General features: G+C 40.3%; 1 protein-coding gene across 2 annotated transcripts in view; it reads right to left on the minus strand.

Annotated features, from left to right (window-relative positions):
- SYNJ2 (synaptojanin 2) overlaps positions 1-25,321 on the minus strand; it is a 75,111-nt gene that overhangs the window by 13,042 nt on the left and 36,748 nt on the right. For both annotated transcript variants that reach the window (XM_077348736.1, XM_077348745.1), the window contains exons 5-20: positions 20,071-20,154; positions 19,813-19,874; positions 19,215-19,311; positions 17,918-18,090; positions 16,011-16,092; positions 15,699-15,848; positions 15,449-15,614; positions 13,991-14,182; positions 11,709-11,790; positions 9,124-9,264; positions 7,998-8,190; positions 6,120-6,278; positions 5,174-5,330; positions 2,568-2,685; positions 1,996-2,214; positions 543-621 (exon numbers count right to left, since the gene is read on the minus strand). In XM_077348736.1, the coding sequence (XP_077204851.1) occupies positions 543-621; positions 1,996-2,214; positions 2,568-2,685; positions 5,174-5,330; positions 6,120-6,278; positions 7,998-8,190; positions 9,124-9,264; positions 11,709-11,790; positions 13,991-14,182; positions 15,449-15,614; positions 15,699-15,848; positions 16,011-16,092; positions 17,918-18,090; positions 19,215-19,311; positions 19,813-19,874; positions 20,071-20,154 (2,154 nt within the window). The remainder of the gene's footprint in view (positions 1-542; positions 622-1,995; positions 2,215-2,567; positions 2,686-5,173; positions 5,331-6,119; positions 6,279-7,997; positions 8,191-9,123; positions 9,265-11,708; positions 11,791-13,990; positions 14,183-15,448; positions 15,615-15,698; positions 15,849-16,010; positions 16,093-17,917; positions 18,091-19,214; positions 19,312-19,812; positions 19,875-20,070; positions 20,155-25,321) is intronic.

Genomic DNA, 25,321 nt, shown 5'->3' on the forward strand with positions numbered 1-25,321 from the left:
AAAATGGCTTACAACTGCCTTCCCTTCCTCTCCCCACAACAAACACTCTGTGAGGTGGGTGAGGCCGAGAACTCTGAGAGAAACTGCTCTGTGAGAACAGCTCTCACATGACTGTGTCTAGCCCAAGGCCACGCAGCTGTTTGCATGTGGTGGAGTGAGGAATCAAGCCTGGTTCTCCACACTTACCATTCCAAGCTAGGCTTTCAGCATCCCAGCCCCCTCCCCGGAAGGCTCTTCTTGGCCTGTTGGCACTCCTGGTTCTGGATTATCAGAATCAACTCAGGGAGAACCCAGACAAACCCTGCATGTAATTAATTGTAACATGTACTTTGGGACAAAAATATTGGTCAACCAGAAAGCTACAAGCTCAGGTACAAAGAAATGTCATCTCTATATCTGGAATGATGACTGTGAAAAGATTGGGCATTCAGTAAAATCAATTTGAATGGTAAAAGGAAAAGTTTCTATGAAAATCTGGCTAATATGTTAAGCATTATCCATGACTCTGGTATCTAAATGAGTACAGTGGTTTATTTTTTTACCTTGACACCATCTACATCAAGAACATGGAGAGCAGACCTGCTTTCTGAAAAAGTTACCAGCATTTGACCTCCAATGATCCTAATGAGAACAGAGGCAAAGAAGAAATAGTAAATCAATTATTTTCTATATCTTTGCACATTGCATAATTGCCTTGTAATGTTTTTAGACAGATGGTATTCATGTTTCTCATCATAATTCAGGATCAATAATTATGCTATCTGTGGTGGTCTCAATAAAGGATGCATTGAAATAAATTATAACCACAGCATGCTTTCTTTAAGGAGAGCATATTTGGCCATTACGCAGAAATTGTGAGAAGAAGCATGACAGAGCAGACCTCTTTTTTAATGCTCCTTGTGTTAACAACCAAATTAGGAACAAGCACATTTCTTCCATGACCCTATGCATACCATACCATGCATTCCATATGAGAATACGGCTTACATGTATCACTGATGGCAAGATGCTCAATTCACTACTCTGATACCCACAGAATGCACCAAAAGACGTATCCCAAGTGTTTGCCATCACTTGCATCATGTTCAAAGCCACCCTCAGTTTCCTCCCATCTGCTGACCAGCTGTTTTATTAAAAAAGAGTCCACTAGCACCTTAAAGACTGACAAAATTTGTGGCAGCATTCATGAGTCAATGCTCACTAATTCAGATACCCTGTTTTATGTAAGCAAATGCCAGTTATGTAACCTCTTTAAAATTCAGCAATATTTTTGGAGCACTTGTGCTTTTAAAAAGAGATGACAAATGAAAATGCATTTCCTTGTGCCTTTCATCAATAGAATCTCCCCACATTCTTAGAATACAGGAAGGCTGAAATCCTAATGTGGTTGTTTAGCCTGTATCTTAAACTGAATACAAGGATTGCTGGACGCCAAAGCAAGCACTGTAAAAGGGCTTAGAATATCTAGGATGAAGTTGTAAAGGACAGCTTAGCAACAATTCATAGATTATTTCCACTTTAACACATTTTAAGGTTTGGTGTTGATGACACATGGAACTGAGCTAGAGTCTGATGACAAGTTCATGAGTAAAGAACTTGGAGGTGGAAGAATTCTGGGAGGAATCAAGTTAGTTGCCTTGTGCATGTCAGATGCACAGAAGATAAATGACTATAATTACAAAAAGAATCTAGATATTATTGAACTACTGGCATCCACAGAAATCTGTATGTATACAACAGATGGGGTGAAATTGCATCTGAGCCTGTCAGAGCTTTGTACAAGGGAGTTTTTGAATGCCCAAATCTGGATTAGGGATAAATGCATTCAATACTAAGAATTCATAAATATATTCAGTACAGAAGATATATTTGTACGTTCTTAAAATGACAGGCACTTTGATTTTCTACATCAGGGTGCTACTTCAGAGCAATCTGACCAGTTTATGAACAGCTCAGAGGACATTTCTACCTCTCTTAGGCCATCTCAGTCCTTACCTAACAAGCACAACAGTGCCATAACTCTCAAATATCTGCATAAGTTCGGTGCGCAAATCCTCAGGAAATTCATCTCTCTCCTCAGGGGATGGAGTCAGCAAAGTCACCACTACGGTGGCATCCAGAGGTCCTTGGAAGGAAGATACTTCATGGAAAACAGGCTCTCGGGCAGCTGCGTCAACTTCTTGGACTTCCACTTCCACAATAGCTAAAACAGGCCTACATTTCATGCAAAGAAAGATGTTGTCAAGGAGAGATAAGAGACAAGATGGTCATGGTTGTAGGGGAGATCTATAATAAGTGAGGGGGAGAATATGCTGACATGCCATTAAAAATTACATGCACTGTTTGAGATATTTAAAAATCACTCAGATCCACATAATTTTCATTCCTTCGTTTGGAAAGCTCTGTGTTGGAACTTTCTACAACCAAAGCAGATGTCCTACCAGCAAGCTATGGTGGTATACTATCCTCCGCTGTGGTGCAACAATGCTGAAAACGGTGGGGATAAGCCAATATAACAACATCACCACTGCTTCAGAAAGAGCATGCTCCACTTTAGATGATGTTACCTGTGATCGCTTGCCTGGAGCTCAGCTCTTCCATAATACATCAAGGCACCAGGGGACCAAATAGGCTTGATCTTGGTTTCAGCATTAAAATCAGTGTCTAGCAGACTGATCTCTCCAGCTTTATATAAAAAAATAAAGTTTAGATTCAAAATCGATAACAGTCAAGGCAAAATATTGTGTCATTCATTTTGCTTGCCTAATGGCTTACATAATGCGATGCTGAAAAGTCAGGAAGAACACAACCTACTAGTATGTTTTATAATGTATGATGCTCTTATTAAGGCAATAAAATGTGAGGCAATTATGATAAAATAATGACTGTAGTTTTATGTAACGATTCAAACAGGACTATTCCAAATATTGGTTCCCTGTGGGGAACTGAGAGGGCTTTCCCATTCTGTTAACAAATGTAAGAACAGGCTTTCTGTGGATTATTTAATCAAGATTAGTGGGAACAGGAGTTGCTGAACTGGCACTTATTTAAACAGATGAGTAAATCTAGTGCAAGTACAAGAAGAATACTCTGAGGCCAATTAGACACAGAATGATGGATAATTCCCGTGCTAGAATCTCTAGACTCTCACTGTGATGCAAAACCCCTCAAGGCTCCAATTTGCACACAAATCTCCTTGAGTAAACAGAGACTGCTCAGTTTGCTTAAACATCAGGTTAACTCTATATGTAAGGATGCGTATATGGAGCTAATGATAATAGTGAATTTGATGGGACAGAACCCTGTATGAATCAACTTTGGTAGCCACAGAGGAGTTTAGAATCATATAGTTGGAAGGGGCCATGCAGGTCATGTAGTCCCACCCTCTGCTCAATGCAGGATCTGCCTAAAGCATCCTTGAAAAGTATCTGTCCAGCTGCTGCTTTAAGACTGCCTGTGAGGGGGAGCTCACCACCTGCTCAGGCAGCCGTTTCCACTGCGGAACAAATCTGAATGTGAAATTCCTCCCGACGATATCTAGCCAGTACTGTTCTACACATAATTTAAAGCCATTGCTGTGGGTCCTTTCATCTGCTGCCAACAGGAACCGCACCATGCCCTCTTCCTTGCAAATATTTAAAGACAGCAATCATGCTTTTTTCCAACCTTCTCTTCTCCAGGCTGAACAGTCCCAAGCCCCAGATCATCCCTCCACTGCACCCTCTCAATTTTGTCCATGTCCTTTTTGAAGTGAGGCTGACAGAACTGCACAGAGTACTTTAGGTGTAGTTTGACTAATGTGGTATAAAGTGGGACAATGACATCTTGCCATTTTGGTATGATGCCTCTGTTGATACAGCCCAAGACTGTATTAGCCTTCTTTACCACCACATCACCCTGTCTGCTCATATCTAGCTTACAGTCCACAAGTACCCCAAGATCTCATTCACACACACTGCTACCCAGAAATGTATCTCCCATCCAGTATGCATGCTTCTCATTTTTGTGACCCAGATGTAGAACTCTGCACTTATCATTGAATTGAATCTTGTTCTCATTGGCCCACTTTCCCAGAATGTTCAGATCTCATTAAATTCTATATCTTATGGAATGTTTGCTACTCTTCCCAGTTTGGTGTCATCTGCAAATTTAATGAGGAGTATCTCCATCTCCTCATCCAGATCACTGATAAAAATGTTGAAAAGTCCTGGACCAAGTACCGAGCCATGTGGCACTGCTCACCTCCCTCCACTCTGATGAAATACCGCTGAGACAATTACTCTTTGCGTGTGGTTTTCTAACCAGTTCTCTATCCACCTAACCTCTGAAAATCCTGTCTGCAGTACTCCAGTACTCGAAACATCATGGGGAACCCTCTCAAAAGCCTTACAGTTTGCACATGAACACCACAACAGGCAAGTATCAGCATCCTGCCCTTTCTCTAAGAAGCTCAGAGAAGCATATTCATTTCATAACAACTCTGTGAAGCTAGAACAGCTGAGAGTTAGTGATCAGCCTGTGGTTACTATGTGATCTTTCTTAGGTGAGTTGAACTTCAGTTTCTCCCACTCAAGGCTGCACAGTCAAACTGCATGTAATACTGGGGAGTCTCTGATCAGGCTCCCAAAGTATACTTTAACAGTAAAAGCAGGTGGGGATTTGGAGTGAGGTCCCAGATCTGGGACAGGAGGAGATAAAATTTCTCACTGTCATTTCTTTGGTCTCAATCAGCCCTGCCAATGTGTTGGCTGGTCCTCACAGTGGTTCTCCAAAAGCAGCACTATTCATCACCAAAAGAATCAGGGCAGAACAAACCATGATGCTTAGCACACACTGCCCCTGAAAACAGTTCTCCCATCTCTTCTTGTAACGCTTAATCACATAGCAGTTATTCCCCCAGCTTCTCCACTCCAGTCTGCGGCAACCAGCAATACAAAATACAAAAAGCACAACTCAATGACTTATAATAGAAGTGAACATGGAATAAACAGAGAGGATCTAGAACTCTACCTTGAGTCCCCCATTTGAGCCTTAGGTCAAGCATAATAGCTAGTTCTATCCACAACTTCTGGTCCCACGAGTGGTCAGAACTGAGCCAATAAACATCTCTCTTCCCCTGGAATTGTTATTACTTATAGTTTTGTTCTATTGAAAAAACAAAGATCTTACCAACCTGTTTTATCACTAGGAAGCTTCTTCCTCCACCAAAGTACTCTGTCAGTCCAGGCTGGTGTTCTACATTTATCACTTGTATCATAAGCTTCAGAACCAACATCATATTTATATGTCGGACCAAAATTAATAGTTCCTTCATGAAAATCCTTAAAAATCTATGAAACAAATAAAAAATAATGATAACGTGTCCTAGTGACAGCAATTCACTCTGCTTATTAGAACACCTTTGCAATGGATAAAAACATAGAGACCAGCCCTGGCCCACTAATGACACACTGCATGTGCCTGAGGTTGCCGTCAGCCAGCCAGCTTTTGCTGAGACTTAACTTCTGTGAGCTATTCAGACAGACAAGCCACAACGAGTTGGTGGGATTCAGTTTCTTTTATTGCGTTTTACTGCTGAATCTGTGTTCACTGGCTTTCATAGATGATGATTATAATCTTTTTGTTGTTAGATTGTGTGGTGTTCATTTTCTACTTGTTTGGATATTGCACTGCCACTTTTATTACTGTTATTTGGTTGACTGATAGTCAGGACCATTTGTGCTGTTTTCATTAATGTTGCCATTTTTAGATTATGGTTAGGTTTTATGGTAGCCATCTTCACAGTACTATTTGTCAGGAGGGCAAGGTAGCATTGGTTGAAAAATGAATAATTAATGTTTAAATGCCATATTTAAAATGTGGCTTTTGCTTTCAAGCAAAGGACTGTTAGAGGCACCCTTTAAAGTTTCCTTATATTTTATCGTGTTCATTCATATTAATCTGATCTGAGCTGTACTTCAAGAGAAAGACTGGCTATACATTTTAACACTAACAAACATCTACTTGTGCACATGGGCATCTGGATTATTCGTTCTGAAAAGACATTCCTTCAATTTAAATGAGGTCTTCTGGACACATGCCCGTTTGAAAGTAACAGCAAACAGCACTACTACCCTTACTTTCCCACTGGATTTCTGCTGCTGCAACTGATCAAATTCCAAGAGAGTCTTCCAGTCTTGTCGCTTGAGAAAATAAAATACTTCTTCATAAGTCAGATCAATGCGATAGTTAAAGTCGCCACACCAGAATACATAGTCATGGGAAAACATATTTCTTCCCTGTTTAGAAGAGACAGAACTGCATTTCAGACACATGCTAAGCAATAGGCTTCATTGTATCTTTGAGAACTACTTGAAATTTCATCATCCAGTGCAAGAACAGACTGCACAGACTAATTAAATAAATACAATCCACCATTTTATATCTAATTTAGAAATACTATCTGATGTGGTAACCTAACACAGCCTTTTTCAACCTTTTGCTTTTGGAAGAGCCCCTAAATAACCTTGCAGGCTTTAAGGAACCCCAGAAGTGATGTCAGCTGGCCATGCCTCCCAGCCACACCCCCAGAAGTGACATCACCACTTGCATTAATAGACAGGCTCAAGGAGGTCAGGGTGGGGAGAGAGACAGGAGGTGGTTTAACGCAGGAGTAGGTATGCAGGCTCAACCCCCTCTCAGGCATAGAAACCATGAGAACTCACTCATACTCAGGGACAGGTGAGCAGTGTTCCTTAGATTGTGGCCGAGTCTATTAAGACAGGAGGGGAAAGGTCAGGGACCCCCTACAGAGCTCCCATGGACCCACAGGGTTCCACGGACACCTGGTTGGGAATTCCTGACCTTAGATAATCATTGATTCATATATCCAAGATAACTCAAGGGCAGACGGAAATTCTATTTTAATTAATAGATTAATAAATCTGTTAATAGATTAATTAATAGATATTGTCTTCTGGAAAAATATGTGCTACTATTAATATAAAAGCAGAGGAATACATGCAAGTTAAAAGCACCTTCCATAACACTGCAGGGACACAATTTTAGCAGGAATGCATAAAAATACTGCCAGCTGTAACAAAGGTCACTCTATTCTCAAGCATCAAGCTCCTGTTTCCAGACCACTGCCATTTCTTCTCATTAAATTACTTCATTGCAAAAACAGACATAAATTTAAAACATGTTATTTATTTAAAATATATTTATATCCCTCTTTAATTTCTGATTTATGGTGCTCAAAACATCGTTAAAGCCACATCATATTTTAAACAGTGGGGGAAAAGAAGAAAAATACAAAAACCAGCCTTCCTTACTACCCATCAACTAAGTGGCCTTTAACTAAAGGTCATTAAGAACACACTGGAAAAAACTCTGGTTTGCAGTGTTTCTGAGATCTCTGCATGGCTGGGATGTTTCTCAGCCTTTCTAAGGGAAGACATTCCACAGAAAAGGAACAGCCAGCAAAAACACCCCACTCAGCCAGAAGCAGTACTTAGAGTTCTAAGTTATGGAACAACGAAAAAATCCCACACTGACAACTGGGGATGCAATACAGGCCCATACAGGTGGAGAAAGTTTGTAGGTAGGAGCGTCCCAGGTCACAAAGCCAATATAGCGTATATAGTCATACTATGATGTCTTTACAAGACCAGGGCCAATATTTCCCTTCAACAGGCAAGACCAGGGGAGAGGAAGGCAATTGTAAGCTGCTTTGAAACCCCTTCAGGTAGTAAAAAGTAGGGTATAAAAAAACTCTTCTTCAAAAAAAGATATTGCTATCAAAGAATGTTTAGTCTTGTTGACCTTAAGAGAAAAAAAATCAAAATTGGGCAATGATTCTTATTAGACCAGCTCTCACAGAACTGTGTACAAGTTGGTCCTTACATGACTGGACCAACAAAGCTTCCTGCAACCTTTTCAAAGAAAAGTTCAGGTTAACTATTACACCTCGAATCAAAGTTTCTGCAGCCATCATACAATCCTTTCAAAAGCCTTACCATTGGGAAGTTCAGTTTTTGTGTGATCTCTTTATAGTCCTCATTTCGTTCTTTCACCTGAGACTGCCCGGCTGTCAAGTGACTGCATATGAAGCATAAGCTGGTGCTGTGAATCTGGAAGCGGATGGCAACGGCTCCTTTATTCCCAGCCTTCCCTCCCATTCCTGTCTTCACTGTGTCCACTGCAACATCTCTAGACAGAAAGAGAGAACACCAAAAATAGTCTCCTTACAGGAATGTAAAGAGGCAAATCAATGCTGGGCTTGCAAAATATGCAGGACTCCCCTGGTGCAGTGCTCTGGGAATGATTGTGAGGAAGCTATACTGAAATGAAAGTTCAGCAGGGAATTCATTGCAATGGCCTTGTAAGAAGAGCACCACTCAGGGGAATGAATAATTCAAGCAGGATTTAATGATAAGGGAACAATTCGCCAAGCATAATTATTGGAAATTAATAGATCTGTGTTTGATAGCTTTGCACCCTATGACGGATTGTAGATGAATGGTGTCTGCATGTGATGTTACAGTACATGTGAGCTACTAACATATCTTCTTTCGAGGCTCCACACGCAGGAGGGACTCACATTCCTCTAATTTCTGTCATTGAACGAGATCAAATTTCTAATGATTCTGAAAAAGTTTAAATTTCAGGAGATGGCCTATATTTGCTCCCAATGTCATGTCCAGGGCATCAATTTCTCTCTCCAGGCCCCCACCTGGTAGAATGAGCTTCCAGAGGAGATCAGGGCCCTGATGGAGCTAAAACAGTCCCGCAGAGCCTGCAGGGCCCCTGCTCCCTCCCCCTCCCAGAAATCCATCAATGCATTGTGCTCCTGGACCTGTTTGCACTGTTACCATTGTTACGATTATCAGTGTTAATAGTATTAATGTTATGGATTGTTTCTTGTATTGTTTCCTACATTTTATGTAAACCACCTTGAGCCTCCAATAAACAAACAAACAAACAAATATCTTCCAGGCCAGACTGACCAGGGATTTGGGGTCACAGTGGTTGGGCGGGTAGTTGTTTTGAGTTCTTGCATTCTGCAGGGGGGTGGACTAGACATCCATGAAGGTACCTTCTAATTCTATAATTCTATTTGTAAATACAGAAACACTATTATACCTGATGAAGGGAACATGATAAGGTCGTACAAAGATCAAAAGGCAAACACCAACAAGCTGTGCCGATGTCAACAGGATGTATCGATGTGTTCTGGAAAGAGCTTTCTGAAGTTGTTCTCCCCACATCTTCCTATTAGTTGTGCTGCAACAAATACAATGAACACCCCCCCAAAAAAACACCAAGTTTTAATTCAGCTGTGTCTACAGCAGCAGGCAGGCAGTACTTGTGGGGTTATTTATGTGGATGGTAAGCTGCAGAAAAGAATCAGAGATCACATCACATGTTATGCCACTACATTTGCTATGGAAACACCAGTGTTACATGAAGATATAAACATTGTAAATATTGCAATAAATATATGAAAATGTGGAAACATTATCTTTTGCATGTTTATGACAGTTTATGCACTGGAGGTTTCGTGCCGGGCTGCAGGCTGGAATTTTAGTCGTGGCAGGTTGCCCCACCTCTTCCTGTACCCACATGGGGGAGCATTTGGACTGGTGCACCTCATCTGCCCCCAATTTGTGCTCCTGCACAGGAGCTGGGGCAGTGAAGTTCCCAGTGCATAAACGGTCTATCTGAGGCTTCCAAGATATATACACTGCAAGTGATGGTCTTAGAATTCTCCCAGAGACATGAGAACTGCTAATTTAAAAGCAATTTCTGTGCATCTGAAAAAAGGTTTTAAAAATCCAATGACATGGGCAGCTGCCAGGACTGCCAGATGCACAATGCCAGTGGGAGAATCCCTGCAAGGCTCCCTGCCCCCCCCCCGCCCAATGTTCAATAAAGTGGCAGGAAGAACATGGATGGGAATGGTGTCATGTAATGCTGTGATGTCAAGTCCAGTTAGAAACTGGGAAGCAACATTGTCACATCATATGATGCTCTAAGAATTTTTGTGAGTTTTGGAGAAATCCTTGAGCATCACACAGTATGGTGATGGCATTTCCAGATATGCGGCATTGCACAGCACCATTTTGTCAGGAACCTTGGGCTGGAAACGCTAGCAGAGACTGCATTGCAGTTAACACCAGATTGGGGAATGGATTTGCCAGATCTGTAGAAAATGGCAAAAAACTGGATCATTAACAGTGGGAGTAAAGCCCCACTGAATAGATCTAAGCAGGGTTCTGAATAGACCTGCTTAAGATGACACTGTTAACTGCCATTCTCCCAGCCAGGAAGAAAGATGCAAAGGTTTGCTTGCAAAGCAATTCTAACCCTTCACTAAGCCTAATTAATATGTATCTAGTTACCTGTAAGGCTTTTTGAGCTCAATCTATCAGAATTACATTTTCCTACATAAAAACTGTTAATTCCAGATAACTACCTGATTTAGGGCCAATGTTTTAAAAGCTTAGACCTATTTGTTAATAAACCACCCTCCTAGCTTTGATAGAAGATGAAAACAGAGAATCAGTAGGAAAAGGAAGAGGGCACTGTTTACCTTTCCTGCCATTTTCCCAATTCAAAACACTCCCAAGTGATTCTCCCCCACCCCATAGGGTTCCAGATACAAGTTAACCACTTCAAATACACTGGGGGGAGGAGGAGAGAAAGAAAAACAGCAAGAAAGGAAAGAGGTAAAGACTTCCTCCCCAATCCTGCTTTGAATATTCCTTTCAAATGTGTTTCCATGAGCACAGCAGTTGTCAGGATTTAAAACACACCAAAATTATAATACCTATTTTGGTCCTTGTTTTTAATATTTTAATGTTTTTTTGTATCTGTTGTTTTAATAAAATTGATCATGTTGTAAAATTGTTTTCCCACCTGCGGTCCTGAGATGCTTGGGAGAAAGGTATGCATATAAATACTGTACATAAATATATAATAAATAGGCCATACCAAGAAAACTGATTATTCTTATACAGGATTTTTAAAGAATTAATTATTAACTGTCATTGATAGGACATTGTCTCTCCAAGCCTTTGAACCAACTGCATTTCTGACCCAATCCAAATCAATATAGACAAAACATCACTCCATATACATTGAAACATAGTAATAGTGTTTGAATAGTGAATACCCAAGTGTTAATTCTACAAACCCACCAGCAAAACATGAGTTCCAGGTCCAGTATCCCTATATATTCCCCAATACTTGTTAGACAATAACTGTTTACATTCCAGTAGAGATTCCAGAAAAAGAAAATTTTCATTTCACTCCGTCAGTGCACATATATAGTCTTACAAATTATGAAATCACAGTAATTCACAGCACTTGAAACACCCCAACTACCACCACCACCACCACCACCACCACTTTTTACCAGACTAGGCTGGCTCACACAGGAATGAACATCATAATTACTTGAGAACTCTCAACCCTCTATGCGAACTATGTCTGCTGAAACATATCATGTTTGAATTGGTGATGGTAGGTGATGGGAAAACTTCATATGCAGCAGTTGACCACTGATGGTCTGTTCGTATGTACAATTCATTCTGTGTACAAGTCAATGTGTGATGAGAATCCATGTGTGAAAAGATCTTAATGTTTGTTATTCATACATTGTTGGGCAAATTATACACAGCAGTGTCAGTGGATTATGGCAAGGATGCAGCTTCAATTGGACATACCTTGCATTCACAATATTTCCAGCATTCAATTCCACCATCTCTTCAAATCCCACAGCAAATATGTCAGCAGGACAATGGTCATCTATGGGAACAAACGGCAACATATCAACTGATTTTATCCATTGTCTAATCATTTATGAATATAAAACCAAGAATGCGGTAAAATTATTTCAACCTTCATGGTTTGGTTCTATGTATAAAATGTACAAGTTAAACAAAGCTTAGAATCATAAAGTTTGAAGGGACCATTCAGGGCATCTAGTCCAGCCCCCTGCTCAACGCAGGATCAGCCTAAAGCATCCATGGTGTAAGTATCTGTCCAGCTGTTGCTTAAAGACCACCAGTGACTGCTTACATTCTGCAAACAAAGATATTTATTTAGGTGGGCGCCACATTAGTCTGAAGCAGCAGAACAAAACTCAACTTTTTTTTTTAATTCAAGGTATAAGCTTTCATGGGCACACAGTTTTTTTCCAAAGCATCTGAAAGTAGTGTGCATGCATACTGAAGCCCATATCTTGGAATAGTTATTTATTTATTGTTTTCTCCCACCCTTCCTCCAAGGAGCTCAAGGCAGCATCTGTGGTTCTATCTTCTTCCACGTTACTATCACAACTAGGTTAGAGCAAGTCACCTTGAACTAGTCTCACAATGAATGGCTGAGTGAAGGTTTGAACAAGGATTACCGCAGTTCTAGTCTGATATTCTAACCACTACAGAATACTAGTTCTGTGCAATTCTCAATATTACTAGAAGCCTCTCTTTCCCTCTCCAGGATGATTCAACAACAAGTTACATTTTATCTCAATTAATATTTGGCTTGATTTGTCTGTAATACTTCCTGCTATTACACAGCAATTCTTCAGTGCTTTCATGAGCAGAGTTTACAGTCCCTTTGAGCCCACTGAAGGGTGTAGCACTGCTTAGGATTACAATATGTGTTGCTTAGATTTTGACTTTTATAAGTAAAAAATATCCTTCTTTCAATAAATCAGGATGCTTTAAAGCTGTACATGTACTAATTGTTTACTTTCTGGTTCATTCTGTATTTAGTTTAAAAGATTATGCCACTTTCCCCACCCTATCAGGGTCCACAAGGTGGTGAACATAAAAACACTTAGGCATTAAAATACAGTTAAATATAAGTTTAAATTAAAACCATATAATAACTAAAATATTTAAACAAAATACAGCCAACAATATAAATATTTGATTGAATTTTATGTTTCTGATGCTATAAATTAACACTAGAAGGAAGGGCTGATAACCATTACTGGAGATATGCCAGATTAAATTAACATTTTTCAGCTGCTGGTAAAAGATACCAATGGAAAGAGAGATGAATTTCCCTGGAGAAGGAGTTCTAAAGTTTTTGTGCCATGGTGCATAAGGCAATTTCTCAAGTCAACACCCATCTAGCTTCAGTTGGTGGGGGCAACCAAAGCAGGGACTCCAAGAATGACTGGATTGATCAGGTAGGTTTGAATGGGAGAAGGTGGTCTTTAAGGTATATCATTCCCAGGCCATACAGGACTTTAAAGGTCAATACCAGCACCCTGGATCGAGTACAGAAGTAAACTGGAGACCAGTGTAGGTGGACAAGACTGGAGTGATTATTTCATGTGGAAGTACTTTAATCATCATTCTGGTATTGGGGTCTATCATTTTAAGTGAGACCTACACAGATGGCTCATTTTCATACTTTTAAAGGAATAAGTGTCTTGGACATTAGGTTGCACATTATTAGGTTTCTAGGTGATGTGCCTCCAGCTAACAATTTTGATATCCCCGTGTTAGAGTCAGTCAGTCTGAGCAGTTGAGAAATATGCACACACACATATATATACACACACAAATGGGGGACACACAAGAACTTGTGGGGGGCATTTCTCATCCCCCCCCGCTCACTATAACCTCCTTCCCTTTTCTGAAAGCTACCAAAGCCATTTTCCCTTTTCCTGCTTCCTTCTCTCATTTCCGTCCACACACCTACCTACCTTTATCTGCCCCATCTTCAGTTTTCCTTCCTTCTTTCCCTCCCCCTATCTGACAAAGTGTGCATGCATAGGAAATCTTATACATCGAATAAAACTTTGTTGTTCTTAAAAGTGCCAGTGGACTCAAAGTTGTTTTTTTTTTTTAGATTTCACATTTTTCTGTCTTGCGCAATCACAGCTCCAGGCCCCAGATTTAATTACCCAAGATTTGGCTGACTTCACTATTAGAATATAAGACGATGACAACATATAAAGGATAGTGCATATCCAGTACTTTTCCCTTACCCTGAAATTCTGAAACTCCAGAGAGCTTAGGGGAATCCAGTAACCAGTCTGTTAATTCACTCGTACCAAGGATATGGCTCTTAAATTGTTTGCCTCCATTTACATTCCATGTCCCCATAGCAACACGAAATCGCTTGAAGTTTGTGAATTCAAACTGCCGCTCTGACATGGCTTTCAAAATGCAGGGTGTCACTGAGAGAGAAAAGGAGGAGGGAGATTTTCTGCCGTGAAATAGAAGCACCAACATAAATCATGTGTGTGGACCCCAAATTATCATAATGTGTTGAAATCAGGGCAAAATAATCCAGACTACACTGCAACCCATACTCACTTATATGACCTTTAAAGTCACACATCTTCCCTCACTGGTCACAATTCATGAGCAGGCATATATGCAGAGTGGTGGCCAGCTTCTGAGAATACCACGCTCATTAATTTTGCTAACTCGGAATAGACAGTTTTATTTGGTTGCATATTATGAGAAAGAGAGAGTGGGGGGAGCAGGTGTTGTGAAAGATCATTATCCTATAAAATCATAGCCTGTATCATACAAAGTATATGGATGATTCCAGTGACAGAATTAGTGTTATGGAAGGGGGGGGGGGTCCTATTGGATAAGTATCTTGTGTGTGATTCTCAGAAGAGGGGAGAAGAGGAGAGGTCCAATGTTTCCCATCATGGTCGGCCAGAATAAGGCTTGAATTTACCCAAGATGAACATCAATTGTAGGTGCCTAGTGGGCAGTTGTGCTGATAAGCCCCTGCTAGAAGCAACAATGCTGCTGCTCCAAACACCAAGGAGCAAATCAGAGCTGCAGAGAACATACAGAGGCCACTAAATGCCTTTTCCTTCTACCTCCCCAGACAAACGTGTGATGCAATATCACTTGACAGTGCCCTGCTTGTGCTCCATTTCATGGAGCCTTACTCGTGACTTGTCAGTGAAATGGGGGTGGAAACTTCCAATATTCTTTTACTTGACTTTGTAGTGCCATCCTAAACAGAGTTATACTCTTCTAAGCTCACTGATGTCAGGGAAAGGGAGAAAGAGACAGGTCAGGCTTCTGTTTTCAGCGGCATCCATCTTTTCCCCATATTGTTCAGTTCTACCCATGAGCTTCTGAGCAGGGGCGGGCGCAGCACAGGCAAAAAGACAGTGCTGAAACTCCATTAATCTTATTGTGTTCCTTGTGACAGACAGGCAAGAAATGAGTAGGAAGATGCTTGCTAAGCCTACAAAATCATGGATAACAAAACATGTGCCACTTAAAGGGTGGGGGTGTGAGCACTTTGACTGCAAAGCTCAAGAATAAAGGCCAACTGCACAGACAAAAGCATATAACATTCTGGAACGACATCAAAATATATTTAGATTGTGTGTATAACACTGCCCTTAAAAGTGTTTTGCAAAAAGATCCTTCTGGGACTGTCAGCATGCAAACTTCTGCATCTTCCTTACCCAACAATGCACTGTTATCCATGAGCATCCTCTCTTTATCTGCACACTCATCAGTGTAAAAGTCCCCAGTAAGCAGTAAATCAATGGCTTCCTGTTTTACACCATCAAAAAAATTTGATTGGATAGTCCGTGACACTGAACGCGCACCATCCTTGAGTTTCCCCACCTGTATAACAAAAGGACGATCACTAAAAGTTCCATCTGCAGAAAGAACTTCCAGAAAATAAGTGGGTTTCACATTCTCCTTTACCTTTGCTTTTCCTTCCAAAGCACGGCTGCCTGTAAAAACCCTACTGAGGTTGTGTCCATTAAGGGTCCACATTGCCTTATAAGATTCTGCAAAACGTTCCACTATAGGTTTGGAATTCAATCCCAGACTCTCAAGCTGAGTGAGCAGAACCTGGATTAGAACGAGAAAGGACAAAGGAGGAAAAGACCCCCCTTTACAACTTGTTGCTAACTCCCGATTTAGACATTTGGGGCAAAGTAATAAGCTCATAAGACCCATAATATGTGGTATGATGAAAAGGTGCTCATGCATAATATCAAATGGATCACTCACCTGAAGTGCTATGAAAGACTGAACCGCATTTGTTCGATCTAGACAATCCAGACAATTTGTTCGCAAGGTGCCCATCTGCAGACTTCAAAAACCAAATCAAAGAAATAAAAGCACTAAGTCTCAGAAATCACCCCACAAATGAAGTAATTTTTTCCTTGTCTGTTCAGAGGTGTTTTTTGTTCTGGTTGACATGTTATGATTGTTATATTTCTTATTGCTACATTTGTTATGTATTGTTATATAAATATTTGTTATATTTGTTGCAATGTTCTATGTAATCATATTATATGTTATATGATGTTATATGTAAACCGCCCAGAGCCACATGGAAAGGCGATATAAAAATCTAAAATAAATAGATAAATAAATAAATAAGAATAAAAGAGGCAGAGAAACAAATATGTAAAGGCTGGATTGTTTGTTTGTTTGTTTATTTATAAGGTAAAGGTAAAGGTATCCCCTGTGCAAGCACCGAGTCATGTCTGACCCTTGGGGTGACGCCCTCTAGCGTTTTCATGGCAGACTCAATACGGGGTGGTTTGCCAGTGCCTTCCCCAGTCATTACCGTTTACCCCCCAGCAAGCTGGGTACTCATTTTACCGACCTCGGAAGGATGGAAGGCTGAGTCAACCTTGAGCCGGCTGCTGGGATTGAACTCCCAGCCTCATGGGCAAAGCTTTCAGACGGCTGCCTTACCGCTCTGCGCCACAAGAGGCTCTTGTTTATTTATAATTGGATTTATATACCTCCGTTCGCCAGAAGGTCTCATGGCAGTTCACAATAAAATATAAAATCAAAGTAAAATCACATAAAATCCCATAATTTGTTAGTTTCCTTTTCCCCGTCTAGCAACACAAACAGACACATAGAACCAGCCTTCTGCCTGTGCATATCCAGTGTGGGACTCTGATCTGGCTGCATGCAATGGAGTGTGTGTTCTCATTCAGTACTATCTGATGTTATACAATAAGCTGCCTGAAGATGGATTGGGGCCAACGTCTATAATGCTTCTTAATATGCAATATGGTTTATAATGTTTACTCAATAAGCCTACTGACAAACCTACTCAGATTCACTCTTTCATAAACAATTTCTCAGTCTAATGATAACTCTTTGCTAAAACAGCTAATCAGTCCTTTTGAGCTCAGTTGTAATTCACAAAAACATTGAAGAAATTAAAAAGTGAAGGTTAGTAATTAATGGCAGACACTTTCCCAGTTGTGGAAAGAAATAATTAAAAGAGACTAGTTACTTGCCCCATCCGTCTCCACCCAAGCATGGAGGCATGCCCACAAGTGACAAGCGGTGCTCAGTTTGTTATTTTGTCCTGAAACTTGATCCTTGTTCCATTTTGTCTGAGAAAGAGTGCATGCACTCAAAAGCTACTAACCTTGACATTGAACAAATCTTTGTTGGTCTTAAAATTGGATTCAATTTTAGTAACCCAGTTGTTAGTCAATCCTGTGCATCTTTTCTTAAGAAAGAGTCCCATAAAAATAAGAATGACTTACACTGAACACACATAGCTTCAAGCTGCAAAAGTACTACAGTGATTACTAGAGTATGTAATAACTAGAGTACATAAAAATACACATACAGAGAGATTATTCTGCCATTTGGGCAAGGTGAGACTTACCTGGGACTACTGAAAGAGTTTAAAGTTCAACCCATCTAAACAAGGTCTTTTGATCAAGTACAACATTCTGTCTACCCTTAGATTACTGATTATTTTCAATTAGTCATCCCACATGTTAAAGTGAACATTTCCCATCTCAAACATCCTCAAAGTACTGACTGGTTTGCAAACAAACCAGCACAACCATGATCCATCAATATGGTTGGAATGTAAGAAACTTTATGCAGGAAAACAAAGCACAAGTTCAACAAAAAGGGACTGCCACACTCACCGGGGAGCCACATTCTCTCTGTTTGTGAAAACACCCATTTCCTCCCAGTGCAATCTTAGTTGGGGCCCCAGCAAATTCGCCAGCTTCTCTGCTTTCCCACCTTTTGCATACTGGTGGCAATCAAAATTAATCATAGGTGTGTCTGCTGCATGAGAGGATGCCCATAGCAACCTCTAATTGCAAGGAAGAAAAGAAAGAAAAATTCTCTTACATCTTTTATCTGAAGAAACATATGTGGCAATATGCCATTAATTGCTAGCAAAACATTTATGATTAAATGCAGCCAGTCTGAAAATCCACTGAAAATAGATTTGTTGGATAGACAGTCTTATTCTGATTTTAGATTGTATCGTTGTAATGCACACTGAGTCATCTGAGACAAAGCGGAATAGAAATTTAAGGAATAAGTAAATCTCTTTAATCTTTCCCCCCACCTTGTTTTTTCAAATAAGAGAATGATTACAAAGTAAAGCCAGTCAAGAGAGTGTGGAAGTGGATGCAGATCATTCCTGTAAAGCTGACAAATTGGCACAGCAAGATGAATCATGTACAGAAACTTTGAAGAGGAACAATCAATGCTTGCAGCAAGCTATTGTGACAATAGTATTGTCAGGCTCCTTTTTCAAAGTTCAAATGGCCAAGTTTCAAAATTAATTCAAGCAGACACTTTAGCAAAGGCTGTGCAAGGTCTATAAGTAACTGGGTAAGAGGCACGCTTCCCAGCTACGTTACTGCTGTCAGATGCGTTCCTTTGGTAACTGCCCACGTTTCAGTGTCTGTTTACAGTCAGCTGCACTTGGTAGCATACTTGATGAGAGCATCACATTAAACTACCACTACTGTTCAAAGCATTGTAACAATTCTGCAGCTTGCTAACATTACATAGGAATTGTGAAAATATTTAATGGGAAGCAATGCTAAAATTCTTATTTTTGTTGCCAATAAGGGCAGAAATTCAGAAGTACACTGCTAATTGGTTTTAATATGTTTAAAACACCATGGAGTATAGTCCAGCTCTGCCTTCTACTCTACTACTAAAGAAGGATCCTTCCTTACAAAATTGTATTTACTGCTGACACTGTGGTGACAATTGTGAAGATGGGACAAGAACAGGGCATTCCTACAAGTCTGGACCTATGTATAAAATTTCACAGTTTCTTAAGAAGCCTAATTAGAGGAAGCATGATTACGTTATCAGGCCTGTAATCTGATATGAAGAGATTTGTTCTTTTCATGAGAAGTTGGTTCCTGAGCACAGAGGAAGTCAGCAAAAATGATGGCTGCTCTTTGCTTTTACCTTGAAAGCCCTGTTGAGGACTTCCTCTCCTCCTTTGCTTCTTAACAGATTAACAATCACTTGCTTGCCATACTGCTCCTTTAGAAGCATCATATGCCTGCAAAAGCAGCAACAGGATGCTTTGGTTTAATAAATGTTAGACACAAATTAGAATTTCCCCCCTCCCCCAATAATGCATGCAATAAAGATTGGTAGTTACCTTGTAAGAACACCCCCCTCCCACAACACCTCTTTCTGAAACAACCTTGGGGGCGATGGAAAGTACCATCAAGTCACATTTGACTTACAGTGACCCCTCATGTGGTAATCAAAGCAAGAAACTGGAAGAGGTGATTTGCCATTGCTTGCTTCTGCATAGTGTGGAGGTCTCCTGCCCAAATAATAACCAACACCAACCTTGCTTAGCTCCAATGCGAATGGCTAGTTTGGGCCATTCTGAACAACCAATGTTCTCTTTCAGTCATGCTCTGCATGTGGAATGTTCAAGATACCCTCCTTACATCAATACATGCTCTTGAAAGAAGGCAGTTCTTCCACCCACTCTCCCATTTGCTTTTTTTTAAATTTAAGTAATCAGCAACATTGTTATTAAACCTACTTGTCAAAAGCAGGGGCATTAGCTTCCAGCCCTCTTGTAAGTTTCAGATGATGGGAGCCAACCTACGTACATAATAAGAAAAAGGAAGCAATGCTTTATCATGGATCACTAGAGGTCTCCCTTTTTCATATAAAGTATTCATTTATTATCATTTTGTAACCACACAAGTGCCCATATGTGTGACTCAGAAATATTTAAATTAACATTGACAAGTGAACACACACCAAATAAGACCTTAGTGATTTATATTATTTATACCTGAAGTCCAGGTTGCTCCCAGAACAATGGAACTGAACCTCTGATTTGAACAAAGGAAGAGACATCATTGTCCAAATAAATTGTCTGCAAAAACAAAAAAAATATTTATCGTCATATTATTAAGGCAATTCATGCAATTTATTAGTGCCATAAGTTGCCAATTTTGTAATCCCATTAATAGTTTGAAAGGTCAGATTAGACATCAGTTTTACTTGATTGTAAAGCATCCTTGAATGCATGGCTATGCACGCAAAACATACAAGACACTTCTCATAAGACTGAATCTGGCCAATCATTATAAATCTGTATATGTAAAATTATGTAGATTAGGGAATTTCTTCAAGTCTACCTTTCCAAATCCCTTTAGACTGTGATAAGAAAAGCTTCATAGAGCCTCTTGTGGCGCAGAGTGGTTAAGGCAGCAGTCATGTGGTCTGAAGCTCTGCCCATGAGGCTGGGAGTTCAATCCCAGTAGCCGGCTCAAGGTTGACTCAGCCTTCCATCCTTCCGAGGTCGGTAAAATGAATACCTAGCTTGCTGGGGGGTAAATGGTAATGACTGGGGAAGGCACTGGCAAACCACCCCGTATTGAGTCTGCCATGAAAACGCTGGGGGGCGTCACCCCAAGGGTCAGACATGACTCGGTGCTTGCACAGGGGATACCTTTACCTTTTAAGAGAAGCTTCACCATTTGAAAATCCCTCTTTTGTGTGACTATTCAGGTAAAGGGACCTAAGGTTACAAATGAAACTCTTCCTCAGGACTATATACACATGTTCATACACGCCCTCATATTGGAGATTTCATCAGCTCGTGACAAGTGATGGTTAAAATCAGCCGGGTAGATTCCCTCTACCGACCACACATTAGGACTTCAAAAGTGCTCTGTGATATAACATCTGAGGTTTACTACTGATATGAGATGAGTTGAGTTGAGATGAGATTAATAACAGTGTCTACCTGCTTTCTCTTCCTTTCCCACTTTTCTGCTCGTGGGCCTAACCTCTCTTGGTTTATTTTGTTAACATACGTAGAAAAACCTATTTTGCAACCGCCATCACTGTAAATATATTTGAAACACAAAGAATGCATGGTTCTCCAACACTTGTATCCTGAAAACAAAAGGTAGACACAAAACTGTGCAGCCTAGATTCAGGTGCGTAGCCATGCAGGTCTGAAACAACAGAACAAAGTTTGAGTCCTGTGGCATCTTTAATACCAACAGAGTTCTGGGTATAAGCTTTCATGTGTGTGCATCCTTCTTCAGATACACTTCACCAAGACTAATTCAACCATTACATTATTTTTTTTGGGGGGGGGGTAATTAGGCAGTGCTAATTAGAGCCAAGATGCATAAGTAACTGAGCAATATGTACCGATAAGCTTGGATTAAAACAGTTGGTAGTATTAGCATACATTTAATAACAGTTAACACGCATAGTTGAAACTGCTGAATTACAAGTTATTACAATTCTCAGGACAACATAATTCCCAGGATTTAACAGAGATAACAGGTTCTAATCTCACTACACACACTAAATCACTCAGTTCTTGCTTATGGACAGAATTAAAATTTGCTGGTTTTAATGGTGCCATTGGACTCAACTCAGTTCTTATCTCTGTTTGTTAACTTTCTTATTAAATATATACTAATACTCTGCAATTCACAGGTTTTACCAACTGCTTAAATCTAATCTTAGCTATCACTCAGTTACTTATGCATCTCGACTAAGATGACCAGATTGTCCCACTTTTGGAGGACATCTGGGGGCATCTGGCAAATTGTACTTATGTTGAAATTAAAATTATATATATTACAATAATATTTTTGCGTTGCTCCATATAGACCAAATTTTTAATCAAGAACCCCCCCCCCCGGTTAATGGTGTCTCGCTTTACCAACGTTAAAATCTGGTCACCTTAATCTTTACTCTAATCAGCTCTTCCTGGCAGCTAATCCAGAATGGTTTTGGGGCAGCTTAGGGCAAATATGTAGATAAAACCCCAAAAACATAGAATAAAATCATAAAACCCTGCAAATGTTATCTATTTAATTTTTTTCTCCCTAAACACTAAACAATAAACTCAGTCAGTCAGTTTATATCATGAGTGAGCTACACATACAGGATGTAGAGTATCAGTTTCTGGCCCAGCCTTGATGGGGCAAGTGGCTTAACTGAAGCCACCAATGTGTTTTATAGGAATCCTAAAATTAAAAAACCTAATATAGATTTGTGCATTTAATACTTTTAAATACATGTGGGTTTTTTTAAAATACTTTATATCCTGCCTTTCACTCCATGTGGACCCAAAGCAGCTTATTGATGTGGGACATATGTTCTGGTGCTCCTTGTCAAACAGAAATGCAGATGGACGTGACATCTGTCGTCCCACCAATGAATGTGCCAGAAGATGGAGGGCCCAGCCACTGGCCATGCAGGCACTGGGGCCTAGGCAGCCACTGCATGACCAACGGGGGCCGAGGCAGTGAATGCACTGGGGCCTGGGCAGCTGCTTGCGCGAACTGCAGGGGCCAAAGAAGCAGCAGAGGAGAAGGTAAGGAGGGGTAGGGGGGTAGGGAAGTAAGTCTCTGTGTGTGTTTGGGAGGGAGGGCAGCAGGGTGGCTCTGATAAAGTCGCTCCAGAGCTGGTATGTGTCCTACATACCCTCTGAGTGTCTGTCAGGACAATGTTTTTTCATTCTTCTCTCCTCCATTTTTATCCTCACAACAACCTTGTGAGGTAAATTAGACTTGAGAGTATATGACCATCCAAAGGTCACCCAGCAAACTTCCATGGCAAGAGTTAGGATTTGAACCTGGATTTCTACATCCTAGTCACTTTACGATGACAACAACTACTACTACTATTACTATTAGTACTACTTTATTTATTCAGATATCTTGAGAGACTCAGAGTGGTTTATAGTAGAATAACCTGTATACCATAATGCTGAGAAAACAATTTTTCTGGATCAAGTTTTTCTGAATGCAGATGACTAAAGGCAACTTGCATTTCTATCATAAGGGAGGGGGGGGGAGAATTACATAAGGAAAAGATGAAAAGAAAGCTGTATAAAATTATCATTTCTCTGGGGGGAAATCCCAGGGAGAAAACTTGTCTCCTGTTTAGTACCTGACAGAATGCAGACAAGGGATTCTTTCTGGTCATATAGGGAGGCATTTTAAATGTCTCTGTCAAAGGATCTGCTGCACCAAAAGGAGTAGTAGGCTGTCATTCTCCCCACCATACTATGTTTTTGCTGCTTTACCTACTGCTGGTTTTGTCTTTCTGGTAAAGAGGTCAGACCAAATAAGTTAAGAGGCTAACTGCTGGCTTCAGTTTAAAAAGAAGAAGAAGAAAGACTGACTGGCTTGTTTTGTTTGTCTTTGCAGCGAATGAGTCACTACAGCTGAGTCGGCCCACCAAAAAGGGAAAAAAGAAGAATATGACTCACAGCAAAGCTGAAATGCCAGAAGGCTAACTCAGTGGGAGACAAAGAAATTCCATTTATACATAAAAGAGCTGCCTGGAGATAAAGCTAATTGTTTCTTTCTCTCATAAATGAGGGGGGGAAATGTCAGAACTAATGCAATGTAAAAGGGTCAGCAAGCTTTCCCTTGGTTTCCAGAATCCTGGGGTTCCATTTATTCATGAAAGAGCAGAGCCAGCATGACATTATAAAGCAAATGGAAATAATTTTTTCCACTGAATTATAAGCAGCCAAGTTATTACTTCATCTCTGATTACCCACTGGTCTCCTAAGAAAGCAAAAGAGATTTTCCTCCTGGGCTCTCTTGATTCTAAACCAAATGGGATTTCTGCCACACTGAAGGGGAGTTCCGTTTTAACTCTCAGGATAAATACAATCCCTGTGGGCAAGGGAAATGTGTGTACAAATGTTGGGTGGGGATTAAGAGGGTAACTTTCAATAGCTTCTATTACCTCAAACATCTTCCTTCATATTTCAACAGACAAAAGGCCTGCTTAGCTCAGCACTGGATCAGCTCCCAACTTAGCATTTTGGGGTGGTGCTTTTTAGCCAGAGGCCAAATTTTTGCTAGCACAGCTGAGTTGCGTTCCATGCTGCCTCCTAAGTTCACATATTAAATATTCCTGTCTGCTATTTCACTGGTTGACCAGATACAACTGGGCCCTTGTACCTTCCCAAGAGGTGTATGAAAGGCAATTTCATAAGGTACAGCTTTTCCCACCCCACAATTATAGACTCATAGAGTTGGAAGGGGCCATCTAGTCCAACCCCCTACTCAATGCAGGATCAGCCTAAAGCATCTAGAATAAGTATCTGTCCAGCCGCTGCTTAAAGACCGCCAACAAACGGGATTTCACCACCTCCTTAGGCAGTCAATTCCACCAATGAACTACTCTGACTGAATATTTTTTCCTGATATCTAGACCATACTGTTCTACGTGCAATTTAAACCCACTACTGTGACTCCAATCCTCTGCTGCCTGCAGGAACCACTGTCCTTCTCTGACAACCTTTAACATACTCTAAGGAGTAATCTTAACTTCCTCTTCTTTTTAAAAATTATTTTTATTAAAGATTTTAATTAATAAAAATAAAAAAAACTTGGAAACCCCCCCAAAAAACAACAACAACACAAGACAAAATAATAGCAGTGAAAGTCATTTTCTGCAAGAGTATTATACCATAATTATTTTCCATTTTCTCCTCCATCTTCTAGTAATACAGTGCTTTAATACATTTATATTATATTGTTAAACTTTTTAAACTTAACTGGCAAAGCCTTCAGTTAGTAAATCATTTTTGTATCTCTGTCACAAAAGCTCCTATAGGAGCTTCCAATCTTGTATAAAGAGGGCTTCTGAGTTTTCTTTCAGTAAGGTAGTAAATTTTGTCATCTCATCAAGTTCTCTTTAATTTAAGTAGCCAGGCCTTTAGCGTTGATATTTGTGATCTTTCCACTTCCTAGCAAACAACAATCCTTGCTGCTGTTATCATATATTGGAACAATATTCTATATTGATTGTCCTTCCATTAATCCTAATAAGAAAACCTCTGGTTTAAAGTGGAATCTTAAGGCCATTCCACACCAGGATCTATGTGGCAAATTGGTTGCAGGACGAAAAAACACCACTTTAAATTGTGGAATTCGTTGTTATGCATACCTGGCTTTGTAGTGGAATTCAGTTGCGTTTCTATAGTTTCCCACAGGTTTCTGGTCTCGGCAAAAATCGCTAGCCAGGAAGCGATATTGCCGTGCTCG

This window comes from Paroedura picta, chromosome 1, assembly GCF_049243985.1.
Source record: "Paroedura picta isolate Pp20150507F chromosome 1, Ppicta_v3.0, whole genome shotgun sequence".
NCBI classification, from domain to species: domain Eukaryota; kingdom Metazoa; phylum Chordata; class Lepidosauria; order Squamata; family Gekkonidae; genus Paroedura; species Paroedura picta.